The 21,921-nt window shown below is 43.4% G+C and overlaps 1 protein-coding gene across 1 annotated transcript in view; it reads right to left on the reverse strand.

Annotated features, from left to right (window-relative positions):
* Positions 1 to 21,921, reverse strand: part of UBAC2 (UBA domain containing 2) — a 695,090-nt gene that overhangs the window by 645,808 nt on the left and 27,361 nt on the right. Inside the window, exons 3-4 of the mRNA XM_069205081.1 lie at positions 14,339 to 14,458; positions 7,479 to 7,585 (exon numbers count right to left, since the gene is read on the reverse strand). Coding sequence (XP_069061182.1) covers positions 7,479 to 7,585; positions 14,339 to 14,458 — 227 coding nt within the window. The remainder of the gene's footprint in view (positions 1 to 7,478; positions 7,586 to 14,338; positions 14,459 to 21,921) is intronic.

The raw sequence follows: 21,921 nt of genomic DNA on the forward strand, positions 1-21,921 counted from the left end.
GGCTAAACAACAGTAAAGCTGACTAATATATGGAGGATGCCTCACGTTTCTGAACTCCAAGAATGAAGAGTTCATCAGATCATGGTAAATACTTTGAATTTTGAAACCAGCAGTGCAAAATACAGGACAACAGGTCTGAGTGCAAGAAAAACATCTATTGGATTCACACATGGAACTGGAAAAGTTCAGAGCTGCTCATGTGCCACGCATAGTCATATTAATGAAAGAATTAATGTGTTATCTGATATAATCTTCAGGTACATACATAGATAAATTGGCTGAGACTTCTTTGGCATGTACAGCATATTATGACATCACATTACTTCAAATTTAGCTCTAATCTTCATTAGAGTATTGCAAGTAAACTCACAAGGTTCTGCAGGTAAAATTGAGACAAGCACTACAACAGTGTTTATTAAATGAATATGCTTTAAAAATGAATATTTCCTGCCACCAATGCCATTCTTATATCTTTGGGTGACCTGGAATATTCTGAACTGTCACTCTTGTAAAAATTGTGATGGCACTGTATTTGTCAGCACTGGCAAGGGCAATGGGTGGTGTGGGGAGAATTGGCCTCCTGAGAAGGGCCCTGACACTTACTTTGGTACAAAGCGCAAGCCTTGGAGTGTGCCAAGAGACCTGGGGCTGGTTGTGTCCAAAGAGTGTGCATGGTATGGGAGCCTCCATCATCAGTTAAAGCAACGCTCCCCATACTTTTTAGAACCAGGACCCAGTTTTTAGAAAGACAAACGTATGCAATGCACCTAGGTTTAATGGACATAAGGCAGACAATTGTGCAACGTAATTAAAGCACTGTGTGGTAGCGCAGTGTCATTTACAGACAGAACATTTTCGACTGAAATGGACACTGAATTTGCACAGACATACAATTTTACTAATAAACCTATATTGAACACAAATGATAGTGGCGGGAGTCGGTGTGAGAAAGTAGCCTCTTTCTAGAATGGTTACCCCCACTGCTGGCCGGTTTGTGAGTGTGTGTCAGTGTGTTTTTATTGTGTCACTGGGATCCTGCAAGACAGGATCCCAGTGCTCATAGATAAAACCCTATATGTCAGTGTCTTTTGCCTGTCTCACTGGGATCCTGCTAGCCAGGATCCCAGTGCTCATAGATAATACCCTATATGTCCGTGTCTTTTGCCTGTCTCACTGGGATCCTGCTAGCCCGGACCCCAGTGCTCATAGTTTGTGGCCTATGTGTGTGTTGTCAGTAAAGCTTAACTGTGTCACTGAGGCTCTGCTAACCAGAACCTCAGTGCTTATGCTCTCTCGGCTTTCCAATTTGTCACTATAGGCTAGTGACTTCATTTACCAATTTCAATTGGCACACTGGGCCCCCCTTATAAGTCCCTAGTATATGGTACCTAGGTACCCAGGGCATTGGGGTTCCAGGAGATCCATATGGGCTGCAGCATTTCTTCTGCCATTCATCAGGAGCTCAGACCAACTCGTTCACAGGGCTGCCACTGCAGCCTGTTTGAAATAGTGCACACACTATTTCATAGCCATTTTCACTGCACTTAAGTAACTTATAAGTCACCTATATGTCTAACCTTCATTTACTGAAGGCTACGTGCACAGTTACTAAGTGTGAGGGCACCCTTGCACTAGCAAAGGTGCCACCACGCAGTCCAGGGCCAATTCCCCGGACCTTGTGAGTGAAAGGACGACATTACACGTGTGCACTACATTTATTTCAATACCTATATGTAGTTTCATAATGGTAACTCCGAATATGGCCATGTAAGGTGTCTAAGATCATGGAACTGTTCCCCCCCCATTCCAAATCTGGTATTGAGGAGCCAATTCCATGCATTCTGGGGGCTCCACCATGGACCCCCAGTACTGCCAAACCAGCTCTCTGAGGCTTGCACTGCAGCTACAGCTGCTGCCACCTCACAGACAGGATTCTGCCCTCCTGGGATCTGAGCAGCTCAGTCCCAGGAAGGCAGAACAAAGCATTTCTTTTGGGAGGAGGGTGTTACACCCTCTCCCTTTGGAAATAAGTGTTACAGGGTGGGGAGGGGTAGCCTTCCTTGCATAAGCCAGTCTACACCGGTTCAGGGACCCCCAGTCCCTGCTCTGGTGTGAAACTGGACAAAGGAAAGGGGCGTGACCACTCCCATGTCCATCACCACCCCAGGGGTGGTGCCCAGAGCTCCTCCAGTGTGTCCCAGACTTCAGCCATCTTGTTTTCCAAGGTGTGGGGACACTCTGGCGGCCTCTCAGCGGCCAGTGCCAGCAGGTGACGTCAGAGACCTGTCCTGATAGGTTCATACCTGGTTAGCTTGCCAATCCCCCTCTCAGGGCTATTTATGATCTCGCCTGTGGGTTTCTCTTCAGATTCTACTTGCAAGTTTCCAGTAGGAATCCTCTGCAACTACTACTTCATCCTCTGACCTCAGATCAACCACAGACTGCTCCAGGAACTGCTGTAATAGCAACAAAGTATCCAAAAGAGCTACTTTTCCTCTGCAACATCAGCTCCAGCCAGCAACTGCAACAGTTTCCATGGTGTGCACGCTCTGGGGACTCCCTGTCTTCACACTGCACCAGAAGGACCAAAGAAATCTCCAGTGGAGTCATGGAGTCACTTCCCTGCTCTTGCAGGCACCTTATAAGTCAATGACCTTTTCTCTTGGACTCCTCATCTGGCGACGAGCGTGCTCCTTGGAACACAGGTGGTGGACCCCCTTCGACCCAGACTGTCCTAAAGTCCTGCAGTCCAAATTTGGAGGAGGTAAGAGCGTGCACAGCCTGGCCCAGGTCCCCAGCACTCTATCCTGCGTCGGTCAACTCGCTGAGTTGACCTCCGGCGGCATGGGACCTTCTTTTGCAGTACTGCAACAACGGCAATTTGCACCTTCTTTGTCCCCGTGTCCTGGGACCTCCGTGGGGGCTGCCTGGTCATCTGTGGGTTCCCTCCAGTGTTTGGAGCCTCCTCTGCCTCATCAGTCCGAGTTGAGCCCCCCAGGTCCCTCCTGGGTCCGCCACTTTGACGCAATCTGTGACTTTACTTGAATCAAGGCTAGTTGGACGAATCCAGCGCCAAAACTCGCCTGCATCCAACATCTCTTCGTGGGACATCCATTGCATCACGCAGGAACCCGCAGCCATCTTCCTTTGGTGCATTTCTGCAGTCTTCGTCCAACTGGGCCTCTTCTTTTGCACCCTCTTCTAGGTTGGCAGGGTCTCCTGTCCTTCCTGGAATTTCTTTCGACTTCTGGACTTGGTCTCCTCTCGTTGCAGGTCTTCAGGTCCAGGAATCCATCATTTGTTGCTTTCAGTCTTGCAATAACTCTAATCACGACTTGTAGTGTGTCCTAAGGAAACTTGCAGTACTTTACTGGGCTCTGGGGTGGGGTATTTTACTCACCTTTGTGGTTTTCTACCTCTCCTAGAGATTCTCTACACACTACCCTTGTCTAGGGGGGAATTCGTGATTCACATTCCACTTTCTTAGTACATGGCTTGTGTTGCCCCTAGACCTATTTTCTCCCATTGCATTCTATAGTATTTCCTACTGTTTGCACTATCCTATGTCTAATTACTTACCTTATTTTGGTGTCTAGTGTATATATTGTGTATAATACTTACATCCAGAAGAAGGAGAATTGCCTCTAAGATAGTTTTGGCCTTGTGTCACCCAAATAAACTACCTTTGTTTTTGTTAACACTGAGTATTGTCTTTAATTGTGTATAAGTACTGTGTAACTATAGTGGTATTGCAGGAGCTTTGCATGTCTCCTAGTTCAGCCTAAGCTGCTCTGCTACAGCTACCTCTATCAGCCTAAGCTGCTAGAACACTACTACATTTCACTAATAAGGGATAACTGGACTTGGTATAAGGTGTAAGTGCCCAAGGTACCCATTACAAACCAGGCCAGCCTCCCACAGTCTGGTGTAAGTGAATATTTATCATTTGTGCATCACCAAGTAAATTGTCTTAATTTTCTTTGATCCCATCACACTGCAAAATTACAAAAAAAGTCCTTCATTTTTTCTTTCCTAACTGCTGAATGTGTACAGTTCATTTACAGGTATTAACATTGTGCTGTGTGTTACAATAAAATGACATTGATGTCCAACCTTTTCTGTAACAAGAGCTACTTCTGATCAGTGAAAATCATTGTGCGCTACCCTCAGCTAAACAACTTGCGCATTATTACCAAACACCGCCAAGCCAAACTTCCTTGACTTTAAGCCTAATGTTCATAGAGGCAGATACTATGGTTTGAGCAAAATACTTCGACCAGGGGCACTATGACAGTGCTGCCAAGTGTGTTCAGTGTGTGGTTTTTGAGGATGTATGAACATATGCCCATATGAATGGGATATATGTTTATAGGTAACTGAGAGCCGGTGTGATATGTATTTGTGGCACAGGGCAGACCTTTCGCCATATGTGGCACCCTTACAAGTATAGCACAAACGTACAGTTATTTTTTTAAATGGGACAAAAGTAAAGTGAAAAAATGTTCAAAAACACTAAGGGCCTGATTTAGATATTGACGGTAACGGTCCTGCTGTCGACTTTGAGTGTAAACCCACCCACTGTGCAGCGGTCTAACCACTGTGTTTAGATGTTGCCAGTCCCATGGCCGAAAGACCGCATTCGAAAGCCGTCAAGAAACACTGGCTGTGTCTCCTGTGGGAAAGGGAAAAGGGGATGTTGGCTGGACCACAGCCAGCCTTCCCACAGGGCAGATTTAGATGTGCTTTACCGCCAGGGAAAGAGTGGTGGTCTGACCTCCACTTCATAGTTGGAGGATTGGGAGTGAAAACTACCATTTTACCACTTCCCCCAGTCTCTGACTGGACAACACCTGCCTTCGCCGCTGCCACCGACTCACGAGGAAAACACGACCCCACACCCCTTAATGGACTACAAGGTAGGGATGCTGCATTGCCATGGTACGTTGGGTGGGCACTGTGGGGAAGGTGGGGACCACTGGAGACATACATGTCACAGTAATGTTTTTTTATCACTGTGACATGCATATGTCGGGGACACAAGTGGGTCTGACATGGGTGTGAGCACACTAGTACACAACACATCCCACACATACAAAACTGTCATTAAGGTGCCAGTATGCTTTACAAAATGAATGCTGGCACCACAATGATCATACAGTCACACCTGTCAACTGTGTCCATGTGTGCTCAATGCCGGGGAACCTGTACCTGACATGTTGTGTTGTAAGTTGTGTGTGTGAGTCAGTACGTGTATTCATGTATGCAATTGGCTGGGTGAGGTGCGCATGTTAGTGTGTTTGTGTAGCTGAGTGTGTAGTTGTGTTTGTTGTGGTTGTGTGATGTGTGGGTGCAGTGTCAATGGTGAGTGTATGGTGTGTCATGGATGGGTGTCAGTGTGTGTTTTCGGCATGTACGGGATGTGATGTTTCGGACTGGCAATGGATAATTGTGTGTGTATGTGTTGTTTAGTGTGTAGTGCTGGAGTGCACCTATGGCTAAGGGACACTGTGTGTGTGTCACCTATCTCCCTTGCATAGCTGCTACCACTGTATGAATTCTAATGAGTCCCGCTGCCGTCTTCCGCCGTCAGCCAAGCGCCACAAGCACATCACCTGCAGGACTGTTACATCTAAATATGGTAGGAGGAACACTGCTGACTTGACAGTCTTCTTGGGCCTGCCACCGACACGGTTCGGAGGCAACTCCAGCAACATCTAAATGAGGCCCCTAAGGCTCTTATGTATCAACAGATTTTCCCATAGAAACTGAATGACTAAGCCCTTTGGTGAATCAGGCTCCAACATAGCTAAGGGAATCCAAGAACCTACCTACATATTTGCAAATATTTAATACGTTAGCAATACTCAAAAAAATAAAGCAGGGCCCCTGAGAGGCATCTAGAAGGGGGAGTTTGATTAAATATCTGAGCTGCTTATAGATAGCAATTGAATAACTTGTTTCCTATGTAATGACAGCATTTTCTCTTTTCAGACATTCTTTTTTGTTCGCTACTGAGAGCTCATGAATAAAGTGAAAATTATTCAATGTGGAAAACTACGCTGTAAATGCTGGACTAGTAGGTTTAAAGATGAAACCGTATTTCTGAATTAAGGAAGCTACAGTGATATCATTTTTAATTCTGAGTACGTTTTTGGAGCATTTTAAATGGTAGGAAATAAAGTAAAATATAATGAGAGTAAAGTTCTAATGTTTTTCCTAACTGAGCTTTGTACACGTCTATCCGTTCGGCAATGAGATGCGGTTCCTACTGAACTGAGTGATACTACAACGCATGTCTAAGAAAAAAAAGCCAGTAATAGTCCCCAGAATGAAAGGAAAAGGAAAATGCAAAAGGAAAAAAACAAAAACGCTTCGATTGCCTTCCATGACAGAGCACAACTTTACTTTCACGGTCACTACAATGGCATATTTTCCTACCACGGGCTCATCAACAACAATAATGTTTCTCCGGCATTCTCAAAACCCAGAAAAGACCTCTCGGTGTTATAAAAAAATAAAAAAAAAAAAAAAAACACAACCACAAACAATCTCTCAAGCCACTCAGGGACAAAAGGAAGACCAATTCACACCCAGAGTGAGGGAGAACACTGCCCCACAACTACAGCCCTGGACAGTAACATATCTGGCTCAAACGTCACCTCACATTTTGAAGTGGCTACATCTAGGCCAAATTTTGAGACACTTACAAACAAATTACTGAAGAACATACAGCTAAATCGTAGTTAGAAAATAACCACGTTTTTGTGGTAAACCAGTCTCTGTCACATTTCAAGAAATCATCCGCTTCTGTCCCAACAAAAAAGTAAGATATGTCTGTTCGCAGGAGGCACGTGTCCCACTATTTATATAAATTAAAAGGAACACACAAGCGATAAAATGAAATTCGACCAAAAAACGAAAAGGAGCATTAAGAATTATCAAAAATATCATTGAATGAAATCATCTTGTTACGTTTTTTCAAAAACCAAAGGTTACTTTGTTTGAAAATAAAATTTTCGGATCATACCTAATAAATACAACAGTAAACAATATAAAAACGAGAGGTGGTTACTTGACCATCACCTAACCACATTTTCAGGCCCAGACTAGCCTATTATCAAAGAAAAGCAGCACCCTTTAGGTCACACTTTCCTCCATCTTCGCACTAATAAAATCATTTTTCAATGAAGATCAATGAAAGATTTAAAATGACACCAGATTAACTTTCTAATTCCTTCCGATTTACGTTCTAATATTTTTGGAAGAGTAAACTAAATGGTACGTAACTTCAGTCTAGGGACAGTAAACACCTGAGAACAATGGCAATACATTTATTTTATCATAGTGAATTTAGACTCATACATCCAAGTTAATGCTGGAAAGACACATGGTTAAATCATGAACTCGGATATTCAGTACTAAATCACATGCACACTGTTGTTTGGTGTTATCAGTCAAAATAAAAAAAAACTACTTACAATCCCGAAGGCAATTGGTTCACTGTAATACCAAATGTATGGTGAATTGCTTCCACAAGTATAAACTCAAACGGAGCTGAAAGTATCCAAGTTGACAGCAAGAAGGACTATTAAAAAACATGAAACAAAGAAACTATTAAGCAATCATTAAACTTCAAAAATGGCTTATCAAAATGTTATAGCATTGTTTCCTGTAGTATTTACTGTACACATGCCCGATTTTTAAAAAAGTACTTGCGGTGCACAGGACAAATGAAAGAGAACTTGATAAAGTTACTTTTTATTACAATTCTTGAACTATGCTGCAAAAAGGACAAATATCAGCTCTAGTAAGGGTTCATCAGTATACAAACGAAGGTAGCAGAAGTCATTGCATGCACCTCTAAACTGTCGTGCACTGACCTCGCTCAGCTTTTAGCCCTCTCACCACCGCCAATCTGGGAGCACCGTTTTTATTTTGACTTCACCTAACAGCACAAGCTATTTGGTTGTAAAATACCCATTGCAGGCTCGCCAAGAACTTACAGGGGCTTACAGCCCAACCACTGAATATCAGTGATTGGCTTTGTTGTGACTCCCACTTGTTTGCTTCTTATTCCATAAGTCTTTCCTTGTCGTAGCTTGCCCATCTTGTGTTTGTCCCTCTGTAGCCTAGCCTTTTTACCATCTCTCAGATTGGCTGGTTACTAGCCTTTTAATACTCCATTTTGGAGAACTATTTTTTTTCTTAAGCACTTCATGTGAATGCATGTGTTTTCCAGCTCTCTCCCTTGAGTGCTTCACACCTCTCTCAAACAACCGTCTCCAAGCTCCAACTTATTGTATTCCTTAAGTAGCACGCTCTCTAGTGTGTGCTTCTCCTCAGCCAAACTTCCTCTCTCATCTGTGCTCAGTGTTGCTTTCTTGCCAGAGTACGTCTCCCCATCCCCTGTTGGCTCTCCCTCATTTGCTACTTTTCACCTCCCCTGCGACTCCCTGTTGATTCCCCCTACCCCATCCTTCACTGCCACCACGCCCACTGTCTTTTTGACTTTTGGCCATGTTCCATAGCATCTTGCTGATGCTGTAAAGAATCGTCAAGAGGCATTGGTGAAGCTAATATGTTTCAAAGGCGAGATCTATTGGCTTTGCTAATGCTTTTTTTAGTAGGCCACTAAAACAGTTACAAGCATTCTGTAATGACAAGGCTGCTTTCAGGTAGAACCTTGGCGGTAAGCATAGGGCAGATTTACTTATTTACATAGATTTCTGAAACATGCTATACATGTTGCTTCAAACTATTTCTATCAGAGGCTGGCTCTGGGTTCCAGTGGGTCATTTTAATGAATCCCCACAGGCTGTCTGCGGATCCTGATCAATTGGCACTTGCATTTCATGCCCTGCAGACATGATGGTGTTCTGCTGGCTCATGGTTAGTTTTAGAGCAAACCAGGTGTGTGGCAATTGGTTGTCCTTAACAAATGTGGCTCTCGTGACAGGACATAGGGACATTAAATTGCAGCTTCAAATACAGTGAAAGAAATACTTGCGTTGAACCTGGTGAGCATATCTGAAATACTGGTGTTCAAAACCTCCCAGATTGCATGCCATGTCCTCATTAAAAAAAGAACAAAGAAATACTGCAAAGATCAGATTTAACACACAATACTGTGCTGAAAGCAATCATATTCTTGAACATTTTAGGAAATATTGGAAAGTCGTTTGTTTCAAGACCTAATATCATATTCCGGAAATCCAGAACTTTAGCAGTTTTTAGCCCATTAGACAGCATCCGTTTTGAAATCAATCAAGAGAAAATACTTAGTACATGGTTTACTAAAACCCTGTTTGTTCCAACAAATGTGAGCAATGTATCTGTTGTATATATACTTATAAGAAGATACAAGCTCTTTCCAACCACCTAAACACTAAAAAGTTTCAAATTACTTTTATAAATTGTAACACAGATCATTGCTTAAATATGTACACAACAATATGTTAAGGTAGAGGGCTGACACACCGCTATGCTTTTTAAGGATGTGGACAGGATGGTTCCTTCTTTCATATCTTATGGGACTCTCCAGTGATACAAACATATTGGCGTGCAGTGACTGACAAGATCTCTCTGGTCTTGAAACAAGCTATTCCTATGAACGCCAAATGCTTTATTTTATTAATAACAGGGGATGAAACATGGCCGAAGTATCAGAAAATTTGGACAGCATTGGTAGCAGGGGTGGCTAAACAGAACATTGCACAGGCCTGGGCAGGCCCCCACCCCCACTGGTTGAAGACTGGGAATCAGATCTTGAACGGTGTCACAGAGCAGAGAAAGGGGTTTATCAAAGTAGAGGTTGCCCCAAGAAGTGGGATAAGATTTGGGGTGCCTGGTGTAATTTTTGGGGAAATGGGGAATAAGAGACTAATGGTGAAAAGAGGGGGGAAATCCTCTCCTGTATTGATCTTAGTACTATCCATAAAAGACTAAAGCAGGCTGTAAAAACACCACTCTGTCTTCTACCCTACTCTCCTGTAAGGGTTGTTGCTACTGACATTGCTGTGCCTTCAATGTGATGGTCTCTAGTTATTATCTATGTCTACCGTGTAACAAGTGATATTTCAAATAAAAAGAGTAGGAAAACAAACCAAAATTTTATGTCTTTTATCAGTTTGTTTAAAGAAAGCTGGAAGAAACGCATAGGGGCTTTGAGAATTGGGGATACAAAATGTCCCTGGATATATATTTTCATGAATAATACTCTCACTTCTTACATATGTCTGGCTTATATAGGCTGAGCATATTTAACACAAGAGGAGAAGATGAGATTGGGAACATGAGGCCAGACAAAAATTAATATACTGGATTTATAGACTTAAACATTTACAGAATGGCTTTAATATGGATGGCAAATTACAAATGTTTCAATGAAGGAATGAGGAAAACAAAGTCCAGAATTATATTAATGAACAAGGATGTTAATAACACTGCAGTGTTGTCAATCATCCAGAACAGGACTGTCCAGAGGTTCGAATACTGTTTGGGATATGTGATTTTCACTACATGGACTTTTATTTACATGGTTTTCTCTACATGCACTTTTATTGTATGTGAGATTTATCATCAATGGGAATTTAAAGAAAATAATGTTTTACATTTTCAAATTCCTTTTGGGCACAATTATGGACAATACCACAATTAATTTGAAAGTCTTTTGAATAGTCGCTGTGAGTGCATCATCTAACTTGAATAAACTAATGGACAATTAAACAGATTCCATAAAAGACTAGAACAGTGGCTAAGATCAAACCTTAATGGTGATTTTTAGCTTCCTGAAAAGACCACATAGACATGAAATACCCTATAAAAAAAATTATATAACTCATCTGAAAATGGCAGTGACGTCCATCACATAGTCCTCAGCAGTCACATCCGAAAAAAGGACGAACAGTAACATTTAACTAAAGTTCACCTAATCGTGGTCAAAGATGGCACAGAAAACATTCAGACTCATCAAAATCTATATATAATACACTTATTTCTAAACATGAGCTGTATAATAGGTTTTTAATGATATTAACCAAGAAGAAATAAATCCCAATAAAAGCAGTTGCACCATTATGCTGCAAAGAAGATAATGGGTCAAGTTTTCTTTACAAGACGGTAAACAGTGTTTAATTTTTAACCTCAACAAATTTCCCCACATTTAGAGTTCAAACGGTCAGCTGCTGGGGATTCAAGGTGGAGGCATTCAGCCTTCCGTGTGGAGTCCCCCAAGGTTTGACCCTTATTCCAACCCTTTTCAATGTGTATGTTGCTATTTTTTGCTGCTCTGGTTCGCTTGTTAGGATTCAAAGTACTGTCGTACGCTGAGGACACCCAAATTATTGTGTCCATTTCCAAAGACCTGATCTCTGTAGCGAGAAGTTCAATTGCTGCATGTCCAGCATCAGTAAATGGATGAATGACAATGCCCTCAAAGTTAATGCTGGCAAAACAGGGGTCCTGATCCTGGTCCAACATCTGGTGGCTGGGGGAATGTGGACCTCTTCACACTCTGGTCAAATCAGCCATAAACTTGTGTGTTGTATTTGACAACATTCTGAGCTTTGATACTCAGGTCAGTTGTAAGACTACTACGTGCTTGATAATCTTGAGGAAGATCTTTCTCTACATCCCGGAGAATCTGCGCCAGGCAGTCACCAAAGCACATATCACATCACGTTTGGACTACTGTAATTCTCTTTGCCTTGACATCAATACGTCTTGTGTTAAACTCCAGTTTGTTCAGAATGCAGCTGCACGCCTCATTCCGAATATTCCAAGGTTTATACCAGTCAGAGAAGGCATACAATCTCTCCACTGGATGCAAGTCAAAAAGAAGATTGTTTTCAAGGCTCTATGTATGCTCTTCTTGACCTTGCATCAAAAAAGCTCAAACTAGTTGAACTGTTCATTTCACTGGTACTCCCTGGGTAGCTTGCTCAGGTCCTTCTCTCGGACACTGGTGCAAGATTCCAGATTTCGCAAGGCCAGGTGGGCAGGTAGGATCTTTTTGGTGGCTGTTGCAAAGCTTTGGAACACTCTGCCAGCTCACATCTCAGAAACTGACTCTTTTTCAGCTTTTAAAAAACAGTTGAAAACATGGCTCTTTAGCCTTCGTCTTCTTTAAACTCTGCTTTTGCCTTATACTGGGTCTTTTTCACTAGCGCTTTGACACCTTAGGGTTTAGTGCGCTCTAAAAGTTTGAAGTACATACGTACATGCAATGTAGGATACATATCAAGCAGCGTTGACTAATTTAGTGGCTTTCTTTTTTTACCTCCTATGGTTATTTGTCATTCTCTGAGTTGCTCTGTATTTATCATTTGGAGACATTTACTTGTTGGGGCATGCATTTATTAAAAAAATATAATAAGCTAGCAAAAAGGTTGAGTATGTAATGTCTGAATAACCAGATTTCCCTGCTAAGGTTCCCATACATATGTTTTTTAGGACACTGCTGTAATTGAAATCATGGTGTAAAATTGTAATGGGAGAAGAAAGAGAGAAGAAAACAAACACTAGAACATTGGAATGTTGAGATCTATACTGAAGACAACGTAGTAATTCCGGGCTTATATTGGTAGGTATAAGCCCGAAGCTCCAACATTCCAATGTTTGTCTTCAGGTTTCACCCTTTTTAATTTAGATAATTCTGCCCTTAATGGCTGGAATGTTCTAATAGCCTTACAGTGCTTCTGCCTTGGGCTATACCAGTTGTTAAACGCCCTCTACCTCGTTATAAGGCATACAACTCAGAGACAGGCCTTTAACTACTGGTAAAGTCCTCGTCAGGGGGCTGTAAGGCTATAATATAAGAAGGAATTGGTGACACAGGAAAACATGCATTTATTGCTTGCTTTGTGGGCCGGGCCACAACAGCCATGGCAAGGAGGAATATAGTAGTTTGCGTCTACAGCAAGACCACAAGTGTTTCATTGCTGTGTAGCAGAGTAACCTTTCCCCTACTTTACAGGAGAAAGCCACAGGCAGCTGATTGGAATTACAGCTTCACTTGCACTATCATCCCTGGTCAACACCACTAAGGGCCTTTTGTATCAGGAAAACACTTAAAAGCAGTCACTGATCAACAGACACAGTGCCAAATAGGATAAATATCCACAAGCAAAGAAGAAATTTTATTCCAAGTAATGGGCATACAAAAAAAACATGTTGACACGACAAACACTAGAGCTGGCCACTGTCGAAAACTGAAAACCGGGCAAAGGCATTTTTATTTCTCCAAAAAACAAGATACGCTTTTTTACAATTTAAAGCTAACACAGAAACAGAAAAGCATTGAGCACCGCAAAACAATGCAAGGTAGGGACAACAAGAAGCAACAATGGGGGAGGGTGGTTGGGCAAGCAAGAAGGAAAAAAAAGTACCTCAATCCAAGTACATGCAGCAGAAGGCTGCAAATAAAGCAATTAGTCAGTACTTGGTCCATGCTCCATCAATGGGCAAATGCAGGAGATGAAAAATAACCCAAGGTGCTGACCGACAAGAAGCAAAGAAATGAGACCGACAATAAAGCCAACCAAAAGGTAAAATAATGGGCAGACTAAAAGCCCCCTTTTAACGTTTAAAATAAAAAAATATTTGTCACAAGCAATGCCATGCGCTGTCTTAGGTGAGACCTAAAAAGGATCCCTGTGGCACTTCACAGCCCAATATGATGGACTTACCTAATTCCTAGCCCAAAATGTACTACTTGTAGTATGGCAATAGCAAAATCAACCAGCACAATCGCTACGCTTCTCTGGGGGCTAAAGCCAAACTGGTTACCACCCAAAATGCAATTTTGATTAATATGGTCCTGAAAATCCTGAAGCTGTGCTGTACTTGCTTTTTTCTACACATTTAGCAACCAAGAGGCAACGGAGTTGGGAGTGACATCTTTTGGAATCCGGCAAGTCAAGAACTGATTTATTTTTCCAGGAGAGACATGTCCTATGCTGCTTTCAGAACCACCACTATCATCCCATCATAATAGGACTGTTGACCATTTCCCAAATGAATAAATCTACTTGTTTACACACCTCCTTACGAAGTATTGTAGGGTACAGGTCTCCAGGACAGTGGGAATAAAGCTCTAAAGCAGAAGACCTTCTAAATGTGCAACACATATTGTACTATATCTTTTGTACAAAGCTTTCCCTGCACTTACAAGGTCAAAAGCATATAATATAGCTACAAAAGAATAGACTTCTTTGCATGACTGAGAAGGAAGAGTGCATTGCATTGAGAATATGGGCACGGACAAAGTCATACAACATGCAATAGAGAAACAAATAATGCATTTAATTAGTAATTTTAGAAGGTACTGAATAAGACTTACTGAAAATTTTCTGCTACCATATCGTCTTTCAAATATCCTGAAGTTATATACCAGTAGGCCACTGCAGAATGTATCTTTAAGGTCTAAACAAATTGTTCGTCCTAATAAAATTCTCCAAATCTGAAAGGAAAACCACACACAACATATCAGATTTACACTAATGCAAATTTCATAACAAAATAAAACGTGTATTGCTGACATCATTGTTTACAAATGAATAATATGTGATGCGGTGTGCATGCATGAGAAGAGAACATAAGAAATGCTATAAGAATACACACTATAACTCAGAGCAACTAAACATGGACCTATGCTATGTACCATTACTAACAGGGAGACAGTTGTAAACCACAGAGCATCTGTCTCTACAGCCAATCAAGGAGACGGCCAGCAGACCCCTGTTCTCGGGTATGGGAGTGGGGACTCCTTCCAAGGGCTAGTACGGGCAGAAAGGGCTATCACTGCTATGCTCTCACGTAGATGCTGGGGGTGTAGGTTGGAATTTTTAGGCATGTTTATTCCACGATGCTGGGACTGTTAATTCGTTTTTCACTAATGAGCACACTTTGAACTGTTATATGTTTCATCCTCCTACTATTCGCAGCTCATGCCTTTTTTCAATAAATACACTGAAAACCGTCCTGCAACTCTTTGTCTGGCTTTGCGTGTGAGAATTGTGCAAATTAGAGAAAGGGGCAAGATCTGCCAACCGCGACTTCTCTGAGGAGTCAGAGTGTCAAGTTTTCTAGCTGCCACAAATCATCTTTACTTCCTAGGTTTTGGTGAGGTGCTGCTTGATGGCTGAAATGATTAGGCTGACAGCTTCCAACCAGTGATGGAACGACTCAGTCACCCACATATGGTGGTGCTGCAGCCCCAAAGCCAGCAGTCTTATCATGGTATGAGTCCTATGACATTGTTTTGTTTTTATATAACTAATGTAAAGCCCATAAGGGTACCATAAGATAAGTGTACCATTCAGGGTTGGGGGTTGGAAAATGATATTTCTAGTAGACTAGTGGGAGGCAAGAGTGCGATCTGTAACTAAAGCCTATGCCTACTTGGTGATCAGAATCTATGAGTCAGTACAAAATACTGACCAAGGCAATTCTTTCAGCAATGTATTTACTTGAGTGGGTATGGATGAAAACATTGAGCCTCTTTATGGAGATGGACATTGTAGACCACACTGTTTGGTAAACAACCTAGGTATCTCAAACACCATCAGGATGAAGCTTTGCAAAATACTTTGTGTTGTTACTAGTGATGTCTCTGAGGCCTGGGCTTGGAAGTGGAGAAGTCTTATTTATTGACATCACTTCTGCGTTAGGAATGTAATTTAAAATGTCATCAGTGCCGTCACTTGAGGTGTCATCAATGATGCCAAGTGGGAGATCTTAAGTAGTGTATGAGAGAACTGAGTTATGGTCATCAGCTTACCATTATTGATAATACTTTAAAGGTTTTTTAAGTTCTGCACCACAATCACTTTAACTGTTCTAAGATTTTTATTAAACGTGAACCAAAGTAACAATAGGTTTGAGTTAAAAATTTCTCAGTTATCTTTGTTTTGTTTTTTAATGATATACATTAGTCCTAAGACCAAGAAGGGAAGAACCAATGTGGCATTGTGCAGCAAGCAAGAGAAGGTGTAGGGCATGGCGTTAGGCCCACATTATCCACATAGCTAAGTGTGCATAGCCTTTGGGCATGTGCACTGGGGAATGGATGCAGTTTGTTCTACAGAAAACCCCTACACTCCGCCCTCATTATTCCCATAGTTTGGCTGGGCACAGGGCCACACTTGAGTTTAGCACACATAATTCCCCAATGATCTGCATGTCCTTTGGATGCGCACAGCTGGTTTAGGAGGTAATAATGCAAATTCACATGGCCATTGTCCATCTATAGCCGCTCAGGCTTTTTTTTAACTAACTCCCCAAAAAGCACATCCGCAGAGCCTGCAGTGCATGGCCTTAGGCAGGTCGCACCAGGCTCAGATTGCAATTCCCCACAGCCACAAAAACAAATATGCACAGATCTGAGCCATTCTCAGTACAATCTGGATGCAGGGCATGGCTTTCAACCGCACCATGCAGCCAGCCCCAGTAGCCACCAAGCGCCATGCACAATGCCAAAAGGCTTTGACTCCTGTGAGTCATAATCCATCCCCAAACTCAACAAAGGTAATGCGCAGCATATTATTCTCATCTATAAATATGCTATATATTACGTATTCAGTAAAAGTAGTAGAACAAGAATGTTCCCTGTATGGTTTATGGTGTTAGCCCACCTGCATTGAATGCCTGACTGAGAATATGGTATTTCTGACTTTTATTTTGGCCCTGGTGTCACGTTAATCTAGCAGAGGTCTAGGCCTGTCCCTGACAACGTGAGGCAGTCCAGGACCTGCCCAAGGCCCTCTAGAAGCACACCATGGACGGTCATAGTGGGCAGAGGACCTTTTTAATCAGTGTCAAGGTGAAGTATGCCTATCTGCCCCTCTCATGCAGTTACAGTATTATGGAAAAACCCAAACACTGTGAGAAAGACAAAAAGAAAGAGAAAAGGAATGAGAAAGGGAAAGAGAGAGAGAAAGAGGGTGTGTGTCTGTGTCACTCTCTCGGAGTACTGGCCCCTGGTTTAGCATGGCACAAGATGGAGGTTGAGGCCAGCTCACCTAGACAGTGGAAGTACAAAGTGCCATTAGCTGGAAACTTGGATATAAACAAAGACTCAGGATAGGTTGGCCTCTTATTTTACTGGACAGGGGTGGACAGAGAGGTTCTGCAGAACCTGTTCTACTTACCAGTTGAGTGGTAAGTCACAAGGCAAGGCCAAGGCACCAGTAGTGCCACTGCCAGATGTAGGTGCTCCATTTCAGCAGGTGGGAATTGATTTTATTGGTCCATTTGACCTCACCCCCTCACCACTAGGCAACAAGTATATCTTGGTTTTAATGGACCATGCCACCAGGTAGCTAGAGGCGGTACCTATGAGTAGCACCAGTGCAAGGATAGTAGATGAGGGACTCTGATGGATCTTTTCAAGTGTTGTATTTGCTAAGACATTGGTTACTGATGGGGACAAATGTTGTCTCCTCATAATTGAGAAAAATGTGGAAGCAAGTTGTTGTAACTGCCACTTCTCTACCACATACCAATGAGTTGTGGAAAGGTTTAACAAGATCTTTAAGAACATGATGGGAACCCTGCCAGAGAACCCGAGGAGTAAGTGTGATCTTCGCCTGACATGAATATTATTCATCCAAAGAGAAATTCCATAGAAGTCTTTAGGATTCAGCCTCTTTGAGCTTCTGAGCAGGCACCAAGCTCGTGGCATGCTCCCCTTCATCACAGAAGGGTGGAAAGGAACTTTAGAGTCACCTAAGAAGGACATAGCATGCTATGTAATATGTAGTACATGAGTCTGGCAAAAAAAGAAAAGAAACTTCAGGCAAGCCAACAGCTGATGAAGGAGCAGTGTAATCAGAATGTGACGCTGACTGGGTGCCAGGTGAGTTGGTGCTAAAGCCTGTTTGTTCAAGAACTTTGGAAGATAAGTGCTGAGGTTCATACAAAGTACTACAGGAGGTTTCTATGATGAATAACTTTGGCCCTCATTACGACCCTGGTGGTTGGCGGAGAAGTGGCGGTCTTACCGCCAACAGGCTGGCGGTAAAAAAAATGGAATCATGACCATGGCGGTTACCGCCATGGTCATCCGCCACTTCTCTGTTCCCATCGCTGGGCTGGAGACTTGGGTCTCCAGCCCGGTGGCCGTCACAAGACCGCCGGCGGTATCACGACCTGGCTGACCGCCATGGATTTCATGTGGTTGGGAACCGCCATGAAATCCATGGCGGTAAGCACTATCAGTGCCAGGGAATTCCTTCCCTGGCACTGATAGGGGGTCTCCTCCACCCCCACCCCCCCCCCCCACATGCCCCACCCCCTGCCACCCACCAAAGGTGGCAGGACCCCCCTCCCCACCCCTACCCCCAACATCGCAACCCAGACACACACCGTACACGCATGCAGACACCACCAACACACATACCCGCACACATAAACATGCCAATAGCCACACACACACATCGATTCAGACATACATACAGACATGCACACATTTCCACACACAACACCCCCCGCATGCATACACGCACTCACACACCCCCTCTACATACTCACACGCACACAACACACAACACCTCCCCAACCCCCTCCCCTATCGGACGATCAACTTACCTGGTCCGTTGATCCTCCGGGAGGGGACGGGATCCATGGGGGCTGCTCCACTGCCAGCACCCCGTCAACAGAACACCGCTACGCCGAATCACGGAACGTGATTCAGTGGGCTGTGTTCCGTTGACGGGGCGGTGGAGGTGGAGCAACCTCCACTTTCCCGCCGACCGCTAGTATGGCTGCTGGAGGCTTTCCGTCCGGAAAAGGATGGAGGGCTGCCAGCAGTCATAATTCGCCGAGCGGAAAACTGCCTGCACTGGCGGTCTTCAGCACGGCAGTCCCTCGGCGGTCTTGCAAAAAGACCACCGAGGTTGTAATGACCAACTTAGTGGCCACAGGTGCCACAACGGAGCTAAAGAGGGTGCTCCAGGAGAACCAGCTTAGGTCATATCTAGTGGTGAGTGAAAAATTCCACTCCGCTGGCAGAGTTCGTTAAGGTTTTCCCACTCCGTGCATAGTTCTGAGAAACTCCACAAAGTGGAGCGGAGCAGTTTTTTCTCTCACATGGCTCGCCAAACTTAAGTTGGAGAGCGCGAGCAAGATAACTCGCTAAGTTGGTGAGTGCTCGCAAGATTTCTGAACGCAGGCGGTAGATACAGGTGGCTACTGCTTGCATTGAGAAAGCTGCCGCTCACGTTGAAATTCTACTCAGGCGGCAGAAAAAAGATAGCGCAATCTGGCGCTCCGCATGATGCCATTTGCACTGATTTTACAGTGCGGAGAAACACCTGGTGCTGAAAATCAGCACGAACAGCGCAACTTACCCAAACTCTGCCGCTCGCAGAACTCTGAGTAACGCGATAAAGTTTTTTCGGCACTTTGCAGAGTTCCACACAGCAGAACTCCGTCCAGGCCTAGTCATATCTCCAGGGAAATTTCAAAGGGAGTATCATGGTAATGACAGATGAGGTTGAGGAATACAGTGAACAACTTCCTCATCTAATGCATGGTGATGTGAAGGATGCTTCTTTGGATGAGGTACATCTTGCCTCTGAGCTAAAGTCTAAGCAGCAAAGAGAATGTAGAGAGGTGCTAGGATGGTTTTCCCATCTCTCATCTCTTTTTGCTGACTCCAAGATGGACTGCTATCTGTTTACATGACACTGATACAAGAGATAGTCTGCCTGCGAAAATCAAGACTTATAGATGTCTGAACGAGCCCAGGAGTGTATCAAGGCAGCGTCTACCAAGATGATGGATGTGGGGGCGATTACATGTTCCTGCAGTGCTTGGCCCAACCTACTAGTGCTGGTATCCTAGCCAGGCTCTAGAGGTTTTCAGTTTTGTGTGGGGCTAAAAAGTTTCTCAATGAGGTGACAAAGACCAAAGCACACCCGATTTCCAGAGCTGATGAATTAGAGGACCAGGTCGGTGCTGTTTCTTAATTGGCCAGTGGCAACTGATTAATTGCATTAGGGCTTACGACTAAGGAAAATACTGCATTCTCTACACCAAAAGTATTATATCAGTTTAGGGTGAAGCCTTTATGTCTTTAAAACGTTCCTGTCACTTTTCAGCACTTGAACCATGTTCTTTCATGGTTGAAAGAGTTCTGTCTTGCCTACTTTGAAGAAATTGCCATCGTTAGCAATTTGTGAGAGGACCATGTGACCTAGCACAGGTACTGGACAGGATACAAGGAGTGAAACTGAACATCAGGGAAACCAAGTGCTAGGTAGAGTAGTCCCCTATAGTCTACCTTGGACATGAGGTGGGCAACAGCAAGATAAACCAGATGAATGTTAAGATCCAGTTTGAGCTAGAATGGAGGTTCCTAGTACCCAGATTCAAGTTAGGGCCTCTGTAGGATTCACTGGCTATTAAGGAAACATTGTGGTGAACTACTGGGCTATTGCTATGCCCTTGACAGCCTTGCCACCCAAAAAACAGCCAAAGGTGATCTGGTCGGCTGAGTGTCAGAAGGACTTTAGGAACATAAAGACATCCTTATGTCATGTACCTTTGTTGAGGGCAACTAACTCTAGCCAGAAGTTCACTGTACAGACCAACATCTCAGATAAAAAAGCAGAAGCAGGAATGGCTAAACTTGACAATAAGGGTAGCCTTTATCAGCAGCTGACTGCTTCCTAGAGAACTGAACTTGCGGCCATTGAAAAATAATAATTTGCCCTAGTGTGGGCATTGAGGAGGTTTGGGGATTACTTGCTCGGTCCCAAGTTTGTGGTGCAAATAGACCACAAACCACTCAAATAGTTGATGGCAATGAAAGATTAGAACACCAAGTTACTGAGATTGTCTATTTCATCAAAGGTTTTATACTTTGCAATGGAGTACAAATCCAGAATGAATCATTGGAATGCATTTGAACTTTCCAACCAGGTTTGCCTATCAAAAAACGGACTTCTCCAACAGTGAATTAAGGCTCTGGGTAGTCAGATCTGGGAGGAGTGTTTGTTGGGACAGGAATGTCCCTTGCATGGAGTCTGGGTGTGCTCCACCCTCAAGTGCCCGACTGCATGAGAGTATGGTATTCTCACTTTTATTTTGGCCCTGGTGTTAAGCTAATCCAGTGGGTATCCAGATGCTTAGGCCTGTTCCTGTCAATGAAAGGTTCAGAACGGGACATAGGACCTGGAGGGGCAGACCAAGGGTGCCATGATAGTGGACAGCTTAGCTTACCTGTATCGGCCTGGATAAAAGCTCCAACGGCTGAAGATGCTGGGATCATTAAGCCCTCTAAACTGTATTCATGTGTTCCATCAAGAGGTGGTCTACACCAAAGATGCAGGCTGCACTCAAACTCACCCCTCAACTGCGAAAATAACAAGAGAGTATTGCGGATTCCCACGTGAAGTCAGGACAGAGAACCTAGGCACTGAATGGAGTGCAAGGACTAGAGACTGATTCTGCCCACAACCACACAGGGGAAAATGTCAAAATGACTAACTGTACTTTTAAACATGCACCTCTGCCTAATTCATTCTTCTGCTACAGGGTTCTTGGCGACCATAGCAAATAATATCACCCAGTGAGAATAGAGCATTGAGCAGAGAATGGTTGTCCTAATAACATATGATTCTCTGATTTTGTTGCAAGCTTATTGAATTTATTAACAGGAGTGTTGTTTCAGCCTGTTTTTCTCCATTTTTCTATGTTTTTGAGAGTGCTAAGATTTTTTTCAGTTTTAATGGATATGCTTATATAGAAGCCCAACTATGTTAAGTGTTAGACCAGACGGCCTTTGGTTGGTTATCCTCCAACTTTTTGCCTACCTCCTCCAATTTTCTGACCTCACTTTTACTGGCATTAGAACTCTGTGCACTTTGCCGCTACTAACTAAAGTGCTTGAGTTCTCTCCCCTAACCAAGGTAATACTGG

The sequence above is a fragment of the Pleurodeles waltl genome, chromosome 8, assembly GCF_031143425.1.
Source record: "Pleurodeles waltl isolate 20211129_DDA chromosome 8, aPleWal1.hap1.20221129, whole genome shotgun sequence".
NCBI classification, from domain to species: Eukaryota; Metazoa; Chordata; class Amphibia; order Caudata; family Salamandridae; genus Pleurodeles; species Pleurodeles waltl.